General features: G+C 51.7%; 1 protein-coding gene across 3 annotated transcripts in view; it reads right to left on the reverse strand.

Moving 5' to 3' along the window:
* Nucleotides 1-5: 5 nt before the first annotated feature.
* Nucleotides 6-12,717, reverse strand: part of CDC14A (cell division cycle 14A) — a 101,756-nt gene continuing 89,044 nt past the window's right edge. The window contains exons 14-16 of one of the 3 annotated variants that reach the window (XM_037152957.2): nucleotides 11,218-11,340; nucleotides 9,837-10,167; nucleotides 6-1,912 (exon numbers count right to left, since the gene is read on the reverse strand). In XM_037152957.2, the coding sequence (XP_037008852.2) occupies nucleotides 1,856-1,912; nucleotides 9,837-10,167; nucleotides 11,218-11,340 (511 nt within the window). In that variant the 3' untranslated portion in view covers nucleotides 6-1,855. Of the gene's footprint in view, nucleotides 1,913-6,182; nucleotides 10,168-11,217; nucleotides 11,341-12,717 lie in introns of those variants that run through there. The other 2 variants (XM_037152958.2, XM_037152956.2) reach the window with 2 other exon arrangements.

The following is a 12,717-nucleotide window of genomic DNA, read 5'->3' on the forward strand; positions in this document are numbered from 1 at the left end:
ACAATTTTTATTATTGCAGTAGAATGACTTTTCTATATACTTTCTATATTATATACATACACTTCTTGGTTGGTCTATGTATGCACATGTGTATAAAACTTTAAGACATACACACGTAGATACATATGACCAACACACACATACCAGGAGGCCAAATTTACAGTAGTCAATTTCACAATCATTTCAATAGCTGCACACATATTAGTGTTCACAGAACTAAAATCTCTGTGGTTCCCTTTCCACTTCTCAAATGTCATGTAAATTACTTGTCAATGATCATTTTTTAAAAAATACTATCATCGGCCTACATAATTCACCAACTTTTTTTTTACAATAACTCATAATAAAATATTTCACTATCTCAGCTTCTAAAAAGGTAGACAATTTAATTCCACAAGTTTTGATCCCTAAAACGTACATCTTTTTATGAACTTAGTGCAATTATTTGGTGCCGTTGTGCTTGAAGGTTCAGTCAACCAACCTGAGTCAAACATTCATTCAAAGGCCTGTTTAAACATGTAAAACATCCAGAAGGCTGTGTGAGTCTCGAGGTACTCTCTCCTAATAAATACATTATAAATAACCCAACGGGTGAGAGTGAAGCACTTCATGTGAATCCATTAAGCGACGTGGAGAATCGGGGTTTAGGGCTCCCCAGCTCCCCACAGAAAGGAAGCCTCTAGGCTTGCAGAGGCCTGAATGTAAGACCACGCTTCCATACAAGTGCCACAGAGGAGTCCCTTCATTTCCACGCTGGGTTTCTGATAGGCTAGCTCTGTGCCAAGGTTTCTCATCCCTTGGAAGCATGCCTCCTTTAATACACAGAACCACTTAGCAGCAGCCTTTTCAGTTTTTTCCCCTCGTGGAGTGAAAACCAGCGCCTGCCCACGTGAGATCACCGGCAGCCACAGGCTCGTACCACAAGCAGAAAACTCCTAGGGGCTGAAGAGCCCTTTAGAGAGCAGGGAAGAAACAAAAGCATCTGGAATGTTGAGTCATTTCGTGGAGGACACTTTCGGGAGAGACGTTCAGTGACTCCTCATCTTCCATGCGATGTTAAATGGTGCTAAGGCCCCCAAAGGTGCAAAGCTGAATGGGCTCAGCCAGGAAAGCAAAGGGGGAGGAAAATGGTCTCCAGGAGCCGGATCCAGCGACGCTACTCTTGCTCGAGGTAAACTGGGAGAAACTCCATGCGTCAGACTGAGTTCCTGAAGGAACAAACTGCCCCGCCACCTTCGGAGTGGGGATGTCAAAACCACTTTCTCAAAACTCTCCCTTGCTTTTTCTTAATAGAGAGGAATTTATGTATTATTCATTGTAGACAAAACCATCCTAACCAAATCCAAAATACAAATTTTTGGTAGCAAACAGCAAGAAAATCTAAGTCAAAATATAGTCTTTGTCGTAATTTTATATATTTATAAATTTATCAAAATAGGCTTTTGAAGTTCACCATACATACATAATGTAACACTGTACACGTAAATGTAATAACAGGTGTATTACCGCAATACATTAAAAATAACCTTTCAAAATACCAAAGTCAGCATGAAAACTGTCTTAAAAAGTGTGGATGAACAGAGTCTCAGTGCACGGACAGTGGTCGTGGACCGGGGCAGCCGGTCTCAAGTCTCTCGCGGGGTTTTAGTGCTGGCGGGAGTTTAGGGAAGAAGGCGGAGTGAGTCCTCCGGCCCGCAGGGGGCGCTCTCTCTGCAGTGCTCGTCCAGGCGCGTGTAAGAGCGGCTCCCACCGGAGTGGTGAGGTCTTAGTAATGAACATATTCGGACTGAAGGGACTGTGCAGGAAGACACACAAAGTGAGGTTACATTCCATCCCGCATCACACTCCTAGCACATCACACATCTTCCTCCTTCCACACCAGGCAGTCTGGGTCGATTTGATAAAAGATAAACTAAGGGGAAAAAATGAGGGAAATAAAACGCTGGCTAAGAATGAGATACTCAATGACAAAAGTCATTGCAAGAAATTTACCTTTTAAAGGGCTTACCGATTTATTAGCAGTGATGAAAGAGTAAGCATTACTTGAAAACTGGTAACACTAAATGTGTTTCCATGCTTTCGTGAACTACTGTGGAATTTTACTCAAAAGCATTTAATGGCACCAGTAACTAAACTGAAGATCACACTACAAGAATTTATTATACTTTTGAGTGTAATTGAATACATATCATCAGAATGCTAATGCTTCTAATGCCGTAGCATCAGGAGTCATTTAAATAAACTTCTGCAGAATAGGTGCATTGAATAAATAAACAGCTTACAAATCCCTTGCTTTGAAATCTGACCTTCAGACCCCAAAGCATTTGCGCCGCAGAGTCTGGCAGTCCCATAAAACAGTGGGCCAGTTTCCAAACAAGTCAACAATGCGAGGCCCACCCTTACCATCTTAGATAATAACCTATGAAAGGCCCGTGCGGGGACATAGACCGAGGAAGAGAGAATCGCCCGAACGGTTATTTCTGGGCAGAAACCGCAGTTAGAAGAAACGCAAGTCCGTCCGATGGCGACAAAATGACCTGCACGATCCCTCTAATCGGATTCCTGAGAACTGGATTCGCTCCCACCGGCCCTTTGCTCCTCCCCCAATATTTATTTTTCACTTTGGTCGGCAGCATTTTGTGACTTGGGCTTATCATTTCTGAGACTGGTCTGTTTTGTTGATGCCTCGGGGATCCGTACAAAGGAATCTGTCCACGTGGCAAATAATTTACAAAAGGATCTGAACTACCTTTGTTCAGCTTCAGAATCCCAGAGCTTTATGTCCTGTCATCGGCCACCGACTCAGTGAGTCTCTCCACCCCATGAGTCGAAAGGTATATGGTCCTGGTGCCCACCCCGGACAAAACATGTCTCAGACAGACGTAAAATGGACACGGGTGTCAATGAGAGATAATAATAGGCACAGGTGAGAGCCACACTGTGCACAAGCAAACGTTTAGGCGAGGACTTGTTGGGGACAGTTCTGGGGGGTGTGGCTCTCAAGGCTGCCCTTTTCAAGAGCAGAGGTGACGCGTTAAGAGCTCCTAAAAAAGAATGGAAAGGGGGTGGCAAGCCTCCCCCACGGGACGTGGTTTATGCCACAGCTTCAGAACAGGAGAGACGGCCAGGATGAGGGCGTTGCAGTGCAAACAGCCCCGACCACAGAGAGTCAAGGAGGAAAGACTCCGGGGAAGCCCATGAAACTGGTCCAGGGCCCCCGGCTGGCGTGCAGGCCTCCCTCCGTGAACAAAGGGAGACGAGACTTGGCCGAAGGAGGGACCTTCTCCTGGCGAGCTACCTAATCCACTCCACAAACAGTTACTGAGCACCGACAGTGTGCATCGGGCACGCGTGGATGAAAGTGCGACCCCCAAAGTTCTGGGAGCAAAAAAAAACACCCCATGGTTTCTTTGCCTGGCATAGAGAATGTCAAAAGACGTGAGAGGTCAGTAAAAAGGCCAGCCCATCTTTCTGACATCAGTATTGTTGAAACAAATGAGCTTTCTTTCATTTTCAATCTAAAACAAAAATCCTAGCAAATGGCCTTAGGGAAGAAAGAATTGTTAAGACCTACCAGGCCTTGTCGCTGAGGAAGCAATAGAAGTATTTTGACTGCGATATTTAGATTTCAGGCACCACGAGCTTACGTGAGGCGCTGTACTGAGGGCCCCTGCTTGGTTTACTTTCCAATGCACCTGTACCCTCAGGTGACCAACATCCCAGGAAACACAGGAGCCAGTTCTTAGCATTCTGAACCTTTTATAGTAAAAATGCACAGGTATTTGGCACTCCAAATGCTCTATCATTTCTGCTGTTGACCGTATTATTCAAAAAGTCACTGACTGAAGTAGAACTCTGGAATTCTTAATCAACTAGATATATTACTTAACAGGTCAATTATTCTGGTATAGATACATACTTAGTACCGTCAATACACCAGGCATAGTTCGGAACATTTTAGATGTGTTAACTCATCTGGCGCCCCAGACGACTCATTTTACAGATGAGTCAACTGAGGCACAGACCAATTAAAGTATATAACTTGCCCAAGGTCTTGCAGCCAGGCTGTTGCAGAGCTGGGGTGTGAACTCGCAGTCTGTGCCCCCACTCTCGCCACCCCAGCATAAAGCCTTGGGACACGGACACCGCCTGTCCCAGGCTCGCTCACAGTCCACTGTGCATTCTGTCAGCCTGGCGGCAGAATAATAATAACCCGAGGCATGATCCTGAGTGAGCGAGGAAACATTACATTACCAAAAGTAATGTAATATTTATTGCTGTAGAGGAGCTAATATACAATTAAAATTATGTCCAAGAAAACCAAATCCAACATTATTTTCAGGAGTATTCTGAAAATAAACTGTCTTTATAAAAACAGGCATGATTAAGTATTGTGATTAAAGTTTTCATTGTGCTTTGCCAATTTTTTTATTATTGCCATAAGAATGAATACCCAACGCATCTTAAATACTAAAAAAAAAATGGGGGTGTGGACCAGCAATGACAATGAAAACGAAGGCAGTGAGACTTGAGGCATAAATATTTTACAAGGCAGCCCTTATTTATATAATCCAGAGATTTTAATTACTCAAATACAATATTCAATTTCAGGTGACCAGGAAGTTCAATGGGGTGATAGTGAGTGAGCAGCAGTTCAAGTTCACCGTGAGTATATGGCATTTTTATGGTATGCACGCCATAATACAGCAATATGCAACCCGAAAAATTAAGAGTGAAATTAGCTCACACTTGCAGCCCCCAAAACTGTTATGTCAAAACATCAGCTTCCAGCAAGAAGTCTTGTTCCCGGAGAGCGGTTCAATTTGACACAAAACCAAGCCTCAGGTGAGGAGATCAAGACAAGTGGTTCTGTTCTGGAAGGAAGCCGCTAATCTGCGTTGGCAGACGTGGGCAGTGACTTTAAAAACGCAGCTCTTCCGGGGGTGTTTCTTTTTGAAACAGCCCATTTAGCTAATCATGGTAGAAAAACATCTAATAATGATAGATATAAATACCGACGGATGGTTAATCAGTAAAATTACAAGATGGCTATCTAAAACACAAAACTGTAAGGAATGCTGAAAGACTGAAGTCTTCGTCAGCAAATCAATGAAATGCTCTCTGCACGTGCAATGACCTTGAACCAAAGGGCCGCGTGACCCGGAATTAGTTTCATAATAGGTCAACATCCTGATTCAGAATCACCATGTGCTTTTGCCACACCCTTTTTTCCTGCATTTCCCCCTTTTTCCAAGTCCCTTAAGGGAGAAAAAAAATAGTTCGCTTGTTACCCTTGATTTGAGTTCTATCTACAGAGGCAGAAAGCACCTTAAAAAGTGTTTTGTTTTAATGGCATAGGTAAGTAAAGGTGGGGGAAGCACACGTTTGGCACTAGGATACCTTACACTCCGGTGTTTTATGTTTTAATGAGCAGGGACGGGAGAGAGGAATGCCGGGGGAAAAAGGTTTATCTGTAACTGCCTCTGCAGTCCCTGACTCTTTCGGGCTCTGTGGGCGGTTTGCAGCGTTTTAATCGCTTCTCAGTTAACGACACACAAAATGCGCGAGTTGCTAGTATCTCCACGAACGAACGTGGTTTGGAAAAAACCAAAAGGCTCCACCTTGGCTGGCACAGCCGCGTGTCTCTGGTCAAGCCAGGGGAGACACGACCAAATAATAAAACTGGCTAGAAAGAGATGCGCACGCTTTTCCACAGTGTTCCCCAAGCATTTCAAGGACCCCAAGAACAAGCCGGTTTGCGTTAACAGAAATGCCACATAAAATACCCGCTCACCTTCCTACAGAACTCTTAACAGAGTCCCTTTCTCCCCCGGGGGAACTAGATCTGCGCTTGTGAACAGTCACAAGAGCTCGACTGCTCAGTGGCCGATTGTTGACACGTTCCTTCGCTTGGCCAGCGTCGCGTGGGTGTTTGCAGTTCAGCTGGACACCAAGGTCACGTTGACCTTTCTCGAAGGCGGTCTAGTTGGGTTTTGGAAAGCCACACGGTCGGGGGCCATCCGAAACTAAACTGGACAAGGTCAGGGGGAGGCCTAACCTTCGTTCTGCATCTTTAGTGCCCCCCTCCCCCCGTGGCAGCCCTGGAATACTCCCAGCTCTGCCCCCCCCCACCCCGTAACAGCAAACAGTGTGAGCACTGCCCGTGTGCCCAGTCATCACCGCCACCCCGTCACCAAGATACTGTCACCACAGTCACAGGGACCCCCTCAAAGTACACCCTCAGATGTCTGTGGCACATTCACAAAACAAGTGTGCTGCCCTCTTCATCTTAAATAGGCCCTGCGGAACTGCGCAGGGTGCACAAAACCTCGGACCGCCCTTAGTTATTATCATCACTCCCACTGTTATCCCCCTGGTTAAGGGATTTGCAGAGGATGCTCCACAGGAAGTGGCAGAGGCAGGCTTCGAACCGAGGTCCGCCTGCCCCCAGAACCCAAGCCCTTCACCACGGAACAGAGGCTGCATCTGCTCCTGCTCCTGCTGCTGCTGAGGCAGCCTCCCCTCCTCTTCCTCCCGCAGTCACTGGGTTCCTAGCAGGCTCCTCCTGTCACCCCTTCCCCACAGCTGTCCCTGACCCTTCTTGGCAAAACAATGCCTCCTGCAGCTCCCCCCTCCTGTTTCAACACCTAACACAGCACACAGACGTGACCACATCATCAACGACACGTGCTTTTTGGAGTCAAACGGACCTACGTTCAAATCATAGCTCTGCTACAGTGTATTTCTGGCTCGATCTTGGGCGCAACATTTAACCCCTCAAACCCCCAAGTGATCAATCTCCGAAATGGGAGCACAGTCCTTACCCCCTTTCACTCAGGTAAACACACCCACCCATCCCGACAGCCATTCAGGAAATACTTGACGAGTGCCAGCTATGTGCTAGGCTCAGAGCTCACAACTGTACAAACCAGAGGCCCCGGCCCTGCCCGCCCGCAGCCGACGGCCTGGCCGGGGCTGCAGCCAAGCGAACAGATGACTGCAACGCACAGTGAGGAGACCCAAGACCAAGGCTGCGGGGAAGCCCCGGGGCCGACCTGGGCTCACGGGTCAGGGGAGGGCAGTGCAGACGCGCGTCCACCTCGGTGGGCGGTCTCTTCAAAGTAAAACAGGTCCTATACCCAAGACAGATACCTCAAGTGACCTCAGCTTAATAAGATACTTCCCCCCACCCACTGCATCGTCACAAGGCCCTTGTTCCAAAGCATTTGCAGCCGCCTCCTCTGGGTTCAGAGAAGGGGCACTGAGTTCTCACGGGGTCGGGGCGTGCAGATCACACCCGGCCCCTCGCTCTGCAAGGACCGACCTCGAGGCCAGCCGAGGAGGCCGGAAAAATAAAAACGGGATCTGTGTCTCAGCACCCCAACCTGGCCAGAAGGGTTCCTCAACATTCGCTCTTGTTTTCTGCATGATAGCAGTTCACGACAGACCGAGGAAATCATTTCTCCATTTTTTCTGGGGGCTGAGTTGCTGCAAAGAACGAGGGAGAAAGCGCAGCTTTCAAAAGAGACGCTAATTACAGCTTTTAAACCATTAGGCAGCTCCCCCAGAACACCTGCCACCCCCACCCCTAGGAGGTTCTCGAAGGTGCTGCCCCAGAGCCTCCCTGTGCTGCCGAGGGACTTGACAACACTGCTGAGTGACTTCCTCCTGCGGCTTTGAGGGCCGCAGGCCGAGCGTCTTCAGAAGCATTAGAGAGAAGGACGCCATTGTTTAGACCAGAAGCCCTCAGCTGTCAGAAGAGCTTGCACTGAACCAGCAGGACAGGAGCCTCACGGCCTCCTTTCTGCCACAGCGGACGGGGGTTTGCGTCCTAACTCGGACACTTTCTGCCCGAGAGCCAGCAGGGGTAGGGCTTGGCGGCTTCCCTCTCCAAAAAGACAGGGGGGTTTGTTTGTTTTTCCTTTGTTTGTTTTTAGGCAAAGATAAAGGAGGGAGAGCCAGCTCTCTGTTTCCTGGGAAGGTCAGAGAAAGAAAAACACCACTGTGCTGACCCCCCCCCCTTCCCGAATTTAGAAATGCTCGTCCCTCACAATCAAATGACAAATTCAAGAGGGAGAAGAGGGAACCAGCAGCAGCCGCCCACGCAGCCAATTAACTTTAAATTTAATTACTGGAAAATTACTCAGGCCAGAAAGGGGGAGGAGGAGGAGAAAAATGAGAAAACACAGACCGAGACCAAACTCACGTCATAGAAACATGGAGGGGCGAGGGAACCAACGACTGTCCAGATACAGAATTCCACGGGCAGGGAGGGGACCAGGGGTCCAGAAGACAGACCGCCACTCCCGTCCAGCCCGCCCGGCCGCCGGGCCCTGGTGTCCCGCCCTGAACAATGCCGGCTGCCCAAAACCCCCGCCGGGTGTTTGTGCGGCTAAGTTTCTCTGCGTCTAACGCTTCCTCTAAAAGGGGAAAGACTACGCTTGGGTCTAAAAGGAGAGTGGCCCTCACTCAGTGCATGAAAATGCGGACAGGACGCAATTTCTGCTGCAGAGTCCGTGGCCTCCGGACCTGGTTATGAAAACCTAAATACACCGTCGTTTCCCAGCTAAGCCACAGCCACTAGGAGTCAGGGTTCACTGACGCACGCACAGCCCTAACGCCGTGGGGTAATGTTTAGAAACATCCTTAGGAAAAAATCAGATGGGAAAATTACATGAGCCAGAAGAGGGACTGTGTGTGGACCTGCCCAGGGAGGGACTTGAAAGAGGCCGGAGACACGTGGGCATGTTCTTCAGTTCCACCACCAAACGTGTATGCACACACTCTCACACACTCATATACGTGTGCACACACACATGCACACCATTCACACGGCATCGTCGTGTTAGAAAAAAGTAGCTTCTAATCTGCCATCTGAGGAAAGTGGGTCCCACTCACGGTCACCCACGGGGTTACCGCTTCGCCCAGTGTGGGGGGGCAGGCACGCTGCCCCAGCGAGGCCCCTCCCCGCCCACAGAAACCAGCCTCCCCCTGGATAATCTGGAGGAGAAGAGCAGCGGGCACGAAGGTGACCCCGGAGCTGTGCTGAGCCTCGTGGGGAACTAGGGGGACCCCTCCCGTGGGTCTGCAGCCCCCCAGTCTGTGCGAGCTCTGTCTCCTGCCTTCCCTGTCCTTGTCCACTCAGATCAGAGCTCACATGCCCAGAGACCTCCACTCCCTTTGCTGAGAGTGATTGACAGCAGGGTGTGGACCAACAGACTCGCCCGATGGGCTCGCTGGGCATGAAGCGGGGGCCGGCGGCCAGCAGAAGAGCCCGTGGGCCGGGGCTGTTGGGAGAGCTCGCGTCCCGTCTCTAGGAAGAGGGCGGCTCACCCGAACCACCCTCCGGACACTTGCCTTCCCTGCCCCTCCACCCCCGTGAGCCTTCCTGGCCCCGAATTAATTCTGGGTCAGCTCCCTGCAGAGGCCACCGACTCCCGGGCATAGCGGCTGGTTCTGAGAAGCCATCGTCCCACCCTCCACACTCGCAGCCACCGTGGCGGGTGGGCAGAGGGATGGGAAACCTGACGAGAACCCGCCTGGGTCACTCGCACACCTGACCAAGGGGACAGAAGCGATTTCCTGCTCAGGGAAGCCACCAGACAAGCAGGGGGCGGAGGAGAAACAAGAGGAAGAAGAGCCCCGGTGGAAACTGGGCGTTTACTTGGCGAGGAGCCGGCGGCGGGGACGTGCCTAGACGGTGTCACAGCACAGAGGGCTCAGAAGGCCTCCTTGGTGCTGTTGAACTTCTTGGGCAGCAGCCTGGGCGAGGACCGCGAGGCGCAGAAGTTGCGACCGGGGCTCGGAGGGCCCCGAGGTGGTGTCTGGGAACTTACGGGGATGGAGCGGCTCAGGAACCGGGCCGAGGAGGAGGACAGGCCCGGGTAGGAGGGTCGGAGGATGGCGGCCGCGGCGGTGACGGCGGCCTGCTCCTCGGTCTTGGCGCCCTGGGGGCCCGGCTGGCTGCTCGGGGTGCTCCTGCTGTACTGGTTGTTGTTGAGCTCGGGGTAATTCGGGTCAGGCATCTGGGAGCTGCCGTTGAGGAGGTTGGTGAAGGGGGTGGCCAGGAGGGCTGCCTTGGAGAATGAAATCCTCCTGTTGTCCGGGTCGTCTGCGGCGGCGTTCAAGTTCCCCAGAGAGCTGGCCAGTCGGGAGTTTATGGAGAAGCTGGATGGGGAACACAGACCGCGATGGGCACCAGGGTACATGCCCTCCCCCCCACACACAGCCCCCCCACCCCCAGGGGGTGATGAGCACAGTTCTGACCCAGGCAAACAGGAACCAAGGGTCCCTGACATTGCCCTGGGTGATGTAGTAATACGCAGCCTTGAGTTAGACATGTTAAATTCCTCTGTCCAAAGCCGTTCATTGAGACCCAAGAAGCTGCCTGAAACCCTGAGACCAGAGATTTTGAACTTGACTGTGGAGGTGCTGTTGGCCCTGAGGCGGAAGGAGGGACAGGCATACACAGGGAGGGAAGAGTATGAGATCCGACTCACACGTATTTGATCACATGACCACACAGATCGTCCCTGCCCACCAATGGCTCTGCCCAGCGCCCAGGCGAGACATGACAATCAGGAGTGCCCTTATGCACTGGCTGGTGTAGCTCAGTGGACTGAGTGTGGGCTGTGAACCAAAGGGTCGCTGGTTCGATTCCCAGTCAGGGTACATGCCTGGGTTGCAGGCCAGGTCCCCAGTGGGGGCGTGTGAGAGGCAACCACACACTGATGTTTCTCTCCCTCTTTTTCCCTCTCTCTAAAAGTAAATAAATAAAATATTTTTTAAAAAACTTAAAGAAGTGCCCTTATTACCACATACAGCTCAACTCCATTTCTGAGTTAGCAGCCTGTGGAAGGGAACAGTGTACGGTCTCTGGCCCACACCGGAAGAGTTGTCTTGGGCCACACACTAAATACACAGACACTAATGAGGACTGGTGAGCAGACGAAAGGTTTGAACTTATAATTGTGCGTGGGGCCGCAGTCACAGCCACCCTGGGCTGCAGGTGGCCAGTGGGCCGTGGACTGGACACCCGTCGGTGGCCATCCACAGCCCTGTCCCTGAAATTCAAGACAGGGACAGAAGCCCGGAGGTCACAGAGCCTTCTCCGGTCTCCCCCCTGGCCCCGGCCCCTCTCTGACCATCCCCAGGCAAACTCACTGCTGCTGGCCTCTCCCACCTCCCACCCGGACCTCGAAGAGGGACAAGAGTTACCTTCTAACATTGGCGCCCGAGGACAGGGAGCCTCTGTTTATCCGCTTGGCCGTGGCTGAAGGAGACGAAGCCACTTTCGAGGGCTTCAGAGTGGACGCAGACCCTTGTAGGGAAGAAGGCAACCTTTGGGGAGAAACACGGGCCAAGTGTCACTCAGACGCTGCGTCACCTTGACATTCGACAAGCGCCTCGGACAAGATACACTGGGAAGCACTGAAGAGGTCCCAGCAGGTCCTAGTCACGGCGCCCACAGCAGCCACACTGAGGCTGTGGCTCGGCCCCACGGGCGTCTGAGGACCTGGCGGATGTTAACTGGGCTCAGCCCCGCCACGTGCGGAGGAAACAGAGTCACGGCAGACGAGCGCCTTGCTCAAAGTCACTCGGAGCAAGTGGCAGAGCTGGGGTGGTGCCTGGGCCCCCAAGCCCTGCCCCTCACGACAATCCTGCCATCTGTGGTCACTCCCCTTCCTTGCCACTGGCATTCCTGCCCGTGTCCTTTATTCTTCATCCACCCTCTCCTTTCCACCCAGCAACTGCCCCAGGTGAGGGCATTGTTGTATCTGATCTTCGACTGCTGGGGGCACCTTCCATCTCCCCTAAAGCGTCAGCTCTGAATAGCGTCCAGCAAAACCTCCAACACCCAAGGGAGTCACTCAAACCCATTCCTCTTCCCTCCGGGCCCAGACTGCCCTAACAGCCTTGGCTTGGCTTACGACGCCCTGGTACGTCTAGCGTCACCACATCGCACAGGTCCACGTACCCACGCTTGACCTCTGGACAAAACGCCCGGGCACCCTGCCCGCCTGCACTCTCACCTCATCCAGTTTGTCGGGCCAGGTGCCCTGCCCCCGCCACTTGTCTCATCCCTTCCTCCCCCACCTGACGCACACCTACCGCTTCTTTCATGGTGCAGCCCGCTGGGACCCCTTACAGAGGGTCTTCACTGAATTCCCAGGTGGGGGAAGCATCCTGTCTCATCCTATCTTTCCATAGTAAATCTAGCTTTTATGTCTCATTTCACTGTCTGCTGTGTGTCTACCTCCCTTGACATAAGGTTGGTCAGGAGCAGAGAACTCTCTCTCATTCCAATTCCCAGTGGCCAGACTCAAGTCAGGTGTTTCGTGAATGTTTGCAGAGGGAACAAGAAATGGGAAAGGGACTCACGTTGGACAGCCTGGGCCCAGGCGTGGCAGAAAAGCTTATTTTCCCGTAGACCTTCCTTCCCCACCCCCAGCCCCAACAGCAGCTACAAACTGGCCGGCCTCTGAGACGAGAACCCTGAGGAATGTTGTGCAAAGAGGAAGCTCCACCTTCTGCAGAAGTCGGGGCCCTCCCAGAACTCCCCCTAAACACCCCTAAGCCTGGGGCTCAGGGAGAGGTGAGGCGTGAACCAGCCTCACCAAACCCTCCACTGGATCCTGGGCCCCTGGGGGCCTCGTTGGACCAGGGCATGTTCAGGGGACATTCCCCAGAGAAAAAACAGTAACGTCTCCTCTCCAA

Source organism: Artibeus jamaicensis, unplaced genomic scaffold (genome assembly GCF_021234435.1).
Source record: "Artibeus jamaicensis isolate MK-2021 breed Jamaican fruit bat unplaced genomic scaffold, CSHL_Jam_final scaffold_1689, whole genome shotgun sequence".
In the NCBI taxonomy this organism is placed as follows: Eukaryota; Metazoa; Chordata; class Mammalia; order Chiroptera; family Phyllostomidae; genus Artibeus; species Artibeus jamaicensis.